Source organism: Piliocolobus tephrosceles, unplaced genomic scaffold (genome assembly GCF_002776525.5).
Source record: "Piliocolobus tephrosceles isolate RC106 unplaced genomic scaffold, ASM277652v3 unscaffolded_36647, whole genome shotgun sequence".
Classification (NCBI taxonomy): domain Eukaryota; kingdom Metazoa; phylum Chordata; class Mammalia; order Primates; family Cercopithecidae; genus Piliocolobus; species Piliocolobus tephrosceles.
The window spans coordinates 2,788-13,433 of NW_022320584.1; the positions used below are offsets into that span (position 1 = coordinate 2,788).

The 10,646-nt window shown below is 47.2% G+C and overlaps 1 protein-coding gene across 2 annotated transcripts; it reads left to right on the forward strand.

Moving 5' to 3' along the window:
* The first annotated feature begins 550 nt into the window (after positions 1 to 550).
* Positions 551 to 8,276, forward strand: LOC113222943 (putative killer cell immunoglobulin-like receptor-like protein KIR3DX1). 2 transcript variants are annotated; one of them, XM_026452516.1, is made up of 7 exons: positions 552 to 743; positions 957 to 992; positions 1,643 to 1,921; positions 3,093 to 3,398; positions 4,805 to 5,104; positions 5,763 to 5,813; positions 7,689 to 8,276. In XM_026452516.1, the coding sequence occupies exons 1-7, from the start codon at positions 710 to 712 to the stop codon at positions 7,883 to 7,885; spliced, it is 1,203 nt and encodes a 400-aa protein (XP_026308301.1). In that variant the 5' UTR covers positions 552 to 709; the 3' UTR covers positions 7,886 to 8,276. The 2 variants fall into 2 exon arrangements, with proteins under 2 accessions (XP_026308302.1, XP_026308301.1); XM_026452517.1 differs by lacking the exon at positions 957 to 992 and having other exon boundaries at positions 551 to 743.
* Positions 8,277 to 10,646: the final 2,370 nt, after the last annotated feature.

The window sequence follows — 10,646 nt, forward strand, 5'->3', positions numbered from 1 at the left end:
GCACATATGTTTGTGTTATTCACAGTTTATATATGTATGTAAATACACACACATAGAGAGAGAGTAGAGTTTTCTGGAAGAGAAAGATAGAGATCTGTGTCTTGAACTGTGAGTCAAGGAAGGATTTCAGAGAAAACATCAAGAACGAGGATTTTCACGCTCGCTTCTGTGTTAATAATGCAAAATCAATTTTTCTTGTTAACTTCTTGAAGCATAGGAGAAAAATTGAAGAACTTGAAAATCGTTCTCAATTTGCAAGCAATTAATTTGCAACTTTGAAAACAACAGGATAAACATTTCAGTTTTACTGTACTACCGTTTTACTACATTGACAATGTGTCTATTTTAATTTGGCAGGAGCACGTTGCATCACAGAAACCGAATCATGCGTAGTTCTCAAAAAAGGCAATAAGATATTAAGATATCATTCTACAATTTTGCACATAGAAAAATTAAACTTGAAATTTAGACGTTATCGATTGGTCGGTGCTGAGGTTCAAGGCAGGCCTTTTTTAGGGGCTCTTGAACCAAAAATACCATCTGCAAGTTTCCTGTGTCACCCGCTATGTTTACGGCAAGAGCTGGTCATCTTCCTGTGCGGTGGTCACCCTCTAAACTCTGCAAACTGAAACTGGAACCATGGTTACCACATCCTGTTCATTTTCCAATTTAGCTCAACCCCTGTGTCCTGCCCCATAGAAGTGGCACCATGGCCCCCAAACTCATCACCCTCCTGTGTCTGGGTAAGTCCTGGAAGGGAAAGGCAGACAGAGTTGGGATGGAAAATGCTCTCTTGAAGACCTGGCCTCTCCACAACCTGGGGCTGCAGGTGGGAAGCAGGCTCATGCACCCTCTGAATCCAGGCTGAGCGGACAAACCCAGTTACAAGGAGGGCAGGATTCACGTGAAGACAAGCGCTCTCGCGCTCTCTCTCTCTCTCTCTTTTTTTGGCCCAGGATTCTGTCTGAACCAGAAGATCTGCACACATGTGGGTGAGTCCTGTCTCAGTCCCAGGATGCTCTGTTGGCCAAACACAAATGATTCTCCAGGCAGGGAGGGAGGACACGAAGTCAGGCTGATGCAGATGACATGGGGAAGGCTTTGCATTGAGCACTGGGATCACGGGAAGGGGGTCCTCTGGAGACCCCAATTTCCATTTTGTTCTAGAAACCCTCCATAGGCAGCCCCTCGGGCTCATCCAATCTTCTGAAGGAGCCTGCGATGCTCAGAATCCGGCGTGTCTAGGGTTGGGTAGGAGTACTCTCTGCCGGGAGGAGGGGGACCCATGCCAGGCACTTGTGTTGGGAATTGTTAAATGAATTGATATATTTTCTGTATTATTTGAATCTGGTAGATTTCCTCCTTCTCCTCCATGTATAGATTTCTTGTTGTACACAAGAACTAGGAGCAACTTGGCTCAATATTGTATCATCATGCTTAGTAAAATGCTGTTCTGGGGAGACCTGCCATGTCCGCTCTGGGTGGGCTGTGTCCCTGGCTCACTACAGGTATCCCAGGGCATCAGGGGACCCCATGTGACGCGGCAAATCAGAACAATGTGAAGAAGGAAAAGCCCGCAGGGACAGTGGGAGAGAGCGGGCTCCACATTTCCCTCTCTAGGTTGTGCCTCCTTCTCTTCCAGGTGCTCAGGACGAACTCTCCCTGTCAGCCTGGCCGAGCCCTCTGGTTCCCCTAGGAGGACGTGTGACTCTCTCCTGTCATTCCCGTCTTCAGTTTGTCATGTTCACAATATTCCAAACAAGTGGGAGCCAAATCCGTGAGTCGTACACTGGCCTTTCCAACCACGTCACCATCAACGCTGTGACCCCAGGACACGCAGGGACCTACAAGTGTGCTGGAATTTACAAGCACACCTCAAAGCAGTCAGCTGGGAGCAAATCTCTGAACATCATCGTCACAGGTAGGAGAAGTCCAGCCCCCCCCATGTCCACCAGATGGCCCTTCCCAGGGTCCACACCCAGTGAAGCCAGAGTCATTGTGGGATTGCTAGTCATGCAGTAACTGTGGACACAGAAGCCGTCCTGAGAATTTAAAGAGAGGGTATTTCCTGTGAGGAATCAGGTACCCAGGTGGAGGAGGAGGAGGGAGGAAGCCGAGGCTGAGCAGTGGGAGAATCTGCCTGTGGAGTAGCAGACACAGGATGCTGGTATCAACTCCAGCAGGGTGGGTCCAGGGGGGAGCCATGTTGCCTGACCCCAGAACCAGTGTTTCCCTCAGGGAAGTCATTACCCTGCCTTGAAGGAGCCAGAGCCTTGGGGAAGTGACACTTCCCTTGGGAGATGAGTCCAGTGACTCAGTGGGACATGGATTGGGAAATGCACCCATTCCTCTCGTCCTCCTTCCCGGTCTCCTGACACTCATCCTTTCTCTCTCATGGATGTGCAGAGTGTCTCAAGGGAGTTAGAGACTCATCCTGTACAGTCAGGAAGGGAAAGTGTGGAGTGAGTCTCACATTCAAGGAGCTCAGAAGGAACAGAGAAGAGGTTGAGTCTTTCCACCAAGAGAGGGGGAAGCAGGTTGGTGTGAGGTAGGGAGATCCAGGCTATGAAACTCCTGGAGGATCTGAGTGGAGACTGGGACTGTGAGGAGCTGCTCAGCAAAAGAGTTTACCATGTTCTTCTGCCTAAATAGGGAAAAGGAGTTACTTCCACCCTCCCCAACAAGTAGTCACATCTACCCTCTTGGGTTCTGGGGCAAAAACCAGTTGTTTCCTTCAGTGTGAGCCTGTGAGGTTTCTTCTGATCCTCCAGAGATTTTTGTATTTTTCAACACACAGAATTGAAAAATAGTGAGGCTCATAACCTCACAGTCCCATGCCAGGGAGCCTAAGTCCAGCACCATGTTTTCTGAAGGTTCTCAAAGCACAGAGTAATTCCCATTTTCCTGGAGAACCACACATCTCCTATGGCTTCAAGTCAGACAATGGGGATCCACGCAGAGAGAACATGCACGCACACCAACAGCAAGGATGCTGACGGGCTTTGAGGGTGACGAGGGAGAGCTTCACCCTGAGGTCTCAGGCGAGGGGTAAGGAAGGAGACTCATGTGAACTCCTCTGTCTCTGCTCCCAGGCTTGTTCACAAAACCCTCCATCTCAGCGCACCCAAGCTCCCTGGTGCATGCAGGAGCCAGGGTGAGACTGTGCTGTCACTCAGAACTGGCATTTGATGAATTTATCTTATACAAAGAGGGGAACACACAGCATTCCCAGCAGTATGGTAAGATGATCCAGGCTGGGCACCACTTCTCCAAGGCTGTCTTCTCCATGGGTCCTATAACGCCTGCCCACGCAGGAGCCTACAGATGCTGTGGTTCTTTCAATCACTCCCGCTACATGTGGTCGGCTCCCAGTGACCCCCTGGACATTGTGATCACGGGTGAGTGTGGCTGGACCGTCCGTGGTCTTTTGGTGCCCTGGAAACTCCTCGGGGTGATGTGGTTGTTGATCAAACCGCCAGTAAAGGAAGAAAAATGCCGGAACACAGAAACACCAAGTATTATTAGAGGACCAGGGGAGGGGATGAAGGAAAGAGGGAGAAACAGAGAACTTGTGATAGTTAAAAAGAAAACAAGTTACAACCACACCTCAGTGTGGCAGAGACACTTTGCCACTGGCAGAGACTGTGACAGAGAATGTGAAACATACTGAGAGAGATTCGCAAACCTCGACAAGGGGCTGCTTTCCCTCAGCTCAGGCACTGAGTTGCCTTTTGGTGTTGGTTCCCCACGTGGGACCTGCAGCCCCGTTCCTCTGCCATGAGACGCAGGGACACACCACAAACTCCCACCTTCACCGCCCACTAGCGAAGCTCCTGGAGGATCTGAGTGGAGATTGGGACTTTGAGGTGTTTCTCCATAAAGGAGTTTAGCATGTCCTTCTGCCCAAAGAGGAAGCAGAGGCCACTTCCAACCTCTCCTACAAGTAGTCACGTCTAGCACCTCGGGGTGTGGGACCACGGCTACTGGTGCTGCAGTGTTCGTCTGTGAGGGTATTTCAGATTCTATGGAGATTCTTTCACTTTTCAACACACAGCATTGGGACTCTAACCTCATAGCTCCAGGTCGGGGAATCTAAGTCAGCACCATGTTTCCTGAGGGTTTCCAAGCAGAGAGTTATTTTCATGTTCCAGGAGGACCCCACATCTCATATGCTGTCTGGGCACAGTAAGCCTTAAAGATAGAGTCAAAAGCAAGGGAGAAGCAATGGAAAGAGGAGGCTTTAAAAAGGCACGCACACTCATCGAATCAGGATCATAGAGAGAACACAGATTGAGACAGCACTAGCGGACGTATGGAGTTTGCTCCTAACATAAGAAAATATATTTTTTTCCCAACACTAAGAGTAGTGTGGAGAAGGCTTTTGTTGTAAATGCCTTATGATGACTCAGGGGGATGTGGGTGGCCCAAGTGGACATCCAGGGACTTTAGAATGAGTTTGGCCTTCACTGCTTTGGTGACATCTTTGTCCACTATTCCTAGGCTCACACCCACAAGATTACACAGTAGGGAATCTCATCAGGATGGGCATGGCCATCTCGGTCCTGGTGGCCCTTGGATTCCTGATACTGGAGTCTGGCATGGTCAGAAAAAAAAAAAAAAAACCCAAAATGTAGGAGGAAGAGGAACATGAGAGAAAACCATGCACGATTTAGAACAATAGAGGGTTGGCATCAAATCTCCTGATCCCAGAAGGCTTTGGAAGGAAATTGCCATCGTATATGGGGTGAATTGTCTACTGAGAATATGGTGCAAAATAAGTAACCAAAGTCTCTTTTTCTTACAGGAAAATACAAAAAGCCCTCTCTCATCACCCGAGAGAACGCCGTGGTGGGTCCAGGAGATATAGTGACCTTGTTCTGCAGCTCAAGGATCCCATTTGACAAGTATCATCTATCCAGGAAGCAGGAGGCCCATGGTCACTGGCTCAGTGGAGGGCAGAGCCACAATGGAATATTCCAGGTCGACCTTCCTCTGTGCTTTGTGTCCCCAACCTCTGTTGGGAGCTACAGATGCTACGATGCTTTCAATGAGTCTCCCTATGAATGGTCAGCCCCCAGTGACCCACTGCACATTCCTGTCACAGGTGAGGAACCCACGCCTGCTGCATGTTCTGGTGCCAGCTACACCCTGGAGCTCTATCTGAGGGGCGTCCTGCTGGAGATCAGGAGATTTGAGGGGTTCTGAACAAAATGAAGCAGTGAGAAATACAATGAGAAAAAGAGAGGCTGAGAATGACCAGTGCAATCAGGGTACAGGATTGGAGACAGGGCACCTCCACCCTCTTCTCCACATCCTATGTAGAGGCTCACTTTGGGGTCCTATGTGTTCAGGTGAATGAATAATTGCATCAGGAGAAACACAGGAGGAGGTGAGGCCAGATAAGGTTTGGGGACATCAGAGGTTGCACCAGCCCTTTGCCCTTATTCATTTTCCAGGAGCTCCTCCTGACCTCTCAGCCCCAGAGAGATTTCCCCTTTGGTGAATGGAGATATTTATGACCCCGTTGTAGATAAGGTCTCTTGACATCAACGGGCATCTCTGAGCCCTCTGTCCCCTTTCACGTCTAGGGGAGAAAGTCTGTTCTCAAAGGATTCTGACAAGAGACCTCAGGACCCGCATTAGTCATTAGGTGAATGACAGAGTAGGCTGTGGGCAAGAGACAGACACACCACATAGAATGGTTCTGCTTCAGTGTGGTGAGGAATGACCCTTGTACACCCATTCTCTGTCTTTTTTCCTAGGAATCTCTGAGAGTGCTTGCCCGACACCCATGGAATCAAGCCCTGAAACTGGTGAGCAGAGAATTCTTCACCTAGTTTGTGAATTCCTGGGGAGACAGAAGTCTCCTTCTCCACCTGAAATCCTTTTTTTTTTTTTTTTTGAGATGGAGTCTTGCTCTGTCACCCAGGCTGGACTGCAGTGGCGCCATCTTGGCTCACTGCAAGCACTGCCTCCCGGGTTCCCGCCATTCTCCTGCCTCAGCCTCCCGAGTAGCTGGGACTACAGGCGCCCGCCACCCCGCCCAGCTAGTTTTTTGTATTTTTAGTAGAGACGGGGTTTCACCGTGTTAGCCAGGATGGTCTCGATCTCCTGACCTCGTGATCTGCCCGTCTCGGCCTCCCAAAGGGCTGGGATTACAGGCGTGAGCCACTGCGTCCGGCCTCCACCTGAAATCTTTATGGAAGTGGCTGTTTCCTGAGCAGCTGGAGGGGAACTTGGAATTAAGGGAGGGGGGTCCAAGTCCCCAGCACTGCGGTCATTGGTGCTGGTTGGGTGGTCGGTGAGAAAGGAAATTCTTGAAGGGAGCTGGCCGAGCTGAGGAAGGAGAGAAGAGTAAAGTCCATCTCTCGCCCCTGTCCAGGGTGCTGATCCTACAGGCTTGCAAAGAGGCAACGGAGGAACAAATGGAATCGACCCCACTATAGGAGGAGGAGAGAGCGTTTGGGGCTCAGGATGGTTGAGGCGTTCCCTGAGAATCATGAGCTTTAGTTGAGCTGATCCAGACACTCTTTAGCTTGAGCACATGGACACAATTCTATCCACATTTGGGAATTCATTCTCTTACATATCCAAGGCAGCCTTGTATCCAGAAAACCAAAGGGATCCATCAGTGCTGAACTTCGGTGCCAGTGTCTCTCTGGGAAAGGAGGTGCAGAAATGCACCCATCTGGGAACGTCAGTCCACTAGGGATATATCCAGTCTATGCAAGTAACGGTGGCCATTGTGTGGACGAGACCAAGAAAGAGAAAGCTTTGTCCCAATTTTCAGGAACACCACGTTCTGAGCCTGGTCCTGTCATTTTCCAAAACATCTTTTAAATGAACTCGTATACAATATTCTCTATTTTCTTCCCCAAAGAGCTGGTGTTCTGGCATGACTTTTGTAAAATTGATAGAGTGTAATATATATATATATATAGTGTGTGTGTATATATTACATATATATGTATATATATTACATAATATATATATTTGCATTTTCTCCATGTATCCACCTAAGTATTTGCTTTTATCATTTATCCTTTTCAGTTGCTTCTTGTCAGCCTCCCTATCTTGAATGCAAACTAATTGCTTATACTAATTGTAGTATTCTTGGATCCTAGAGACAAAAATGCTTAATGTGTTGCAGATACTATTCCATTTATTTGATTAAAACAGGTCGATCAGGTTAATAGATTAACAAAATGGGATGGAAATGCATAATTATGAGCCAGAGATGAGAAAGTATTGTCTGGGGTGAAGCAAAGGAAGGGTAACTGGCAACTCCAGTCTGTTCTCTTGTATTTTCCTGCTATTCAGAAAACCTGTAGCTCCAAATTCTCTTCTCTGCGTCTAAATTTTATGAATGGTGCAATATTGGGCATGCTTCTCTCAAGTAATTAGCTGATTTTAGAGACACATTGAGTATCAGAGAATAGCATGATCACTCCTATGTTTCCTCACATTCCCCCTCTTTCTGTGGTTCTCAGGGGCAGCTCATATCCTGAGATCATTACAGAACCCATCAGAATGCAAAGCTGCTCAATACAGAGATGTTCTCAGCTATGGATGAGGCTGAGAGGCTATGACCACTCAGGGGGATGTGGGTGACCAGAGTGGACATCCAGGGACTTTAGGATGAGTTTGGCCTTCACACCTTTGGTGACATCTTTGTCCACTATTCCTAGGCTCACACCCCCAGGATTACACAGCAGGGAATCTTATCAGGATGGGTGTGGCCGTCTTGGTCCTGGTGGTCATTGGAGTCCTGCTACTGGAGTCTTGCATCGTCAGAAAAAAAAAACCCAAACGCAAGAAGAAGAAGAACACAAAAGAAAACCATTCACCATTTAGAACAATAGAGGCTTGGAATCCAATCTCCTAATCCCAGAGGCTTTGGAAGGAAATTGTCAGAAATTGTCATCGTATGCTGGGTGAACTGTTTGCTGAGAATATGGAGTGAAAGAAATGGCCTCAGGTTTGAGATCTCTAGTTCGAAACTCTTCCTCAATTCAATTCTGATGTCTTCCCTTCCCACTGTCACTGACTTTCCTTGACTTCCCTCTCCGATTTGCTTACCTTATAAAATGAAGGTACGTCACTTGCGGCAGGTGTGGACCCACACAGATATAAACTCCATGCCCTGGTCTTCTTGTAATGCACTTTTATTATTATTATTATTTTTATTTTTAGATAGAGTCTCCCTCTGTCCCCCAGGCAGGACTGCAGTGGCGTGGTCTCGGCTCACTGCAACCTCCGCCTCCCGGGTTCAAGCGATTCTCCTGCCTCGGCCTCTGAAGTATCTGGGATTACAGGCTTGTGTCACCACGCCTGGCTAATTTTTTTGTATTTTTAGTAGAGATGGGGTTTCACCCTGTTAGCCAGGATGGTCTCAATCTCCTGATCTCGTGATCCGCCGGCCTCGGCCTCCCAAAGTGCTGGGATTCCAGGCTTGAGCCACCGCACCGGGCCTCATTTTTACAAACTTTTCGTTAAGATATTCCCTCATCTGTGCTACTGAGCTCTGTCTCGTCAGCTCAAGACGCAGAATATGGTTCACATGATGGAGTAAGTGAGTGAAAATAAGTTTGGAACTAACTAGTCCACAATAATTGCTAAAACGCTCTTGGGAATCCTCCAACGCTTCTCTCTCCATCAGCTGACACTTGGCACAGTTTCTTCAGAAATACCATAAGTTTCTTTTTTTTTAATTATTATTATTATACTTTAAGTTCTAGGGTACATGTGCACAACGTGCAGATTTGTTACATATGTATACATGTGCCATGTTCGTGTGCTGCACCCATTAACTTGTCATTTACATTAGGTATATCTCCTAATGCTATCCCTCCCCCCTCCCTCCACCCCACAACAGGCCCCGGTGTGTGATGTTCCCCGCCCTGTGTCCAAGTGATCTCATTGTTCAATTCCCACCTGTGAGTGAGAACATGCGGTATTTGGTTTTCTGTTCTTGTGATAGTTTGCTGAGAATGATGGTTTCCAGCTGCATCCATGTCCCTATAAAGGACACGAACTCATCCTTTTTTATGGCTGCATAGTATTCCCTGGTGTATATGTGCCACATTTTCTTAATCCAGTCTGTCACTGATGGACATTTGGGTTGATTCCAAGTCTTTGCTATTGTGAATAGTGCCGCAATGAACATACGTGTGCATGTGTCTTTACAGCAGCATGATTTATAATCCTTTGGGTATATCCCCAGTAGTGGGATGACTGGGTCAAATGGTACAGAAATACCATAAATTTCAATGTCAACTTCTACTTGAGGGTATCCAGAGTGCACTAGCTAACCAATTCTATGAAAAAAAAAATACTGTTAAAAAACTCTGACTCGTGGCATCTGCCTCTTTATTTGGTGTCAATACTCTATTCATGGCCAACTCCAAAGTGGCAGTGTAAATGACCCTAATGCTGATTTGCAAAGTGGAGAATAGAATTGTCTTTTGCGAGTGAATATAAGCCAGCTGTGGTGCTGAAGGGAGAAGAAACAGAGATCAGACTGTTCCTGTGTTTATGTAGAAAGGGAAGACGTAAGAAATTTCATTCTGACCTGTACCCTGAACAGTTGCTTTGCTTTGTTAATCTGTAACTTTGCCCCAGCCACTTTGACCCAGCTTTGAGCTCACAAAAACATGTGTTGTTTGGGATCAAGGTTTAAGGGATTTAGGGCTGTGCAGGATGTGCCTTGTTAATAAAATGTCTACAAGCAGTATGCTCGGTAAAAGTCATCGCCATTCTCTAGTCTTAGTAAACCAGGGACACAATGCATTGTGGAAGGCTGCAGGGACCTGTGCCTTGGAAAGCCGGGTATTGTTCAAGGTTTCTCCCCATGTGATAGTCAGAAGTATGACCTTGTGGGATGAGAAAGACCTGACCATTCTCCAGCCCGACACCCGTAAAGGGTCTGTGCTGAGGAGGATTAGTAAAAAAGGACGGCCTCTTGCAGTTGAGATAGAGGAAGGCCACTGTCTTCTGCCTGGTCCTGGGAACTGAATGTCTCGGTATAAAACCCGATTGTACATTTGTTCAATTCTGAGACAGGAGAAAAACCGTCCTGTGGCGGGAGGCGAGACATGTTGGCAGCAATGCTGCTTTGTTATTCTTTACTCCACTGAGATGTTTGGGCGGAGAGAAACATAAATCTGGCCGACGTGCACATCCAGGCATAGTACCTCCCCTTGAACTTAATTATGACACAGATTCTTTTGCTCACATGTTTTCTTGCTGACCTTCTTCCTATTATTACCTTGCTTTTCTGCTGCATTCCTCTTGCTGAGATAGTGAAAATAATAATCAATAAAAACTGAGGGAACTCAGAGACCGGTGCCAGTGCAGGTCCTTGGTATGCTGAGTGCCGGTCTCCTGGGCCCACTGTTATTTCTCTACACTTTGTCTCTGTGTCTTATTTCTTTTCTCAGTCTCTCGTCCCACCTGATGAGATATACCCACAGGTGTGGAGGGGCAGGCCACCCCTTCAAGGTGCACCTCACCGATAACATGTTTCTTCTATTTAATAGAATAGAATCATTTACACTTACACAATAAGATCATTTACACTTCAGTGTGGTGCTACCGTTTCAATAAAATTTTGTAACAAATTCTAATTCACTTTCCCTAGAGGCAAA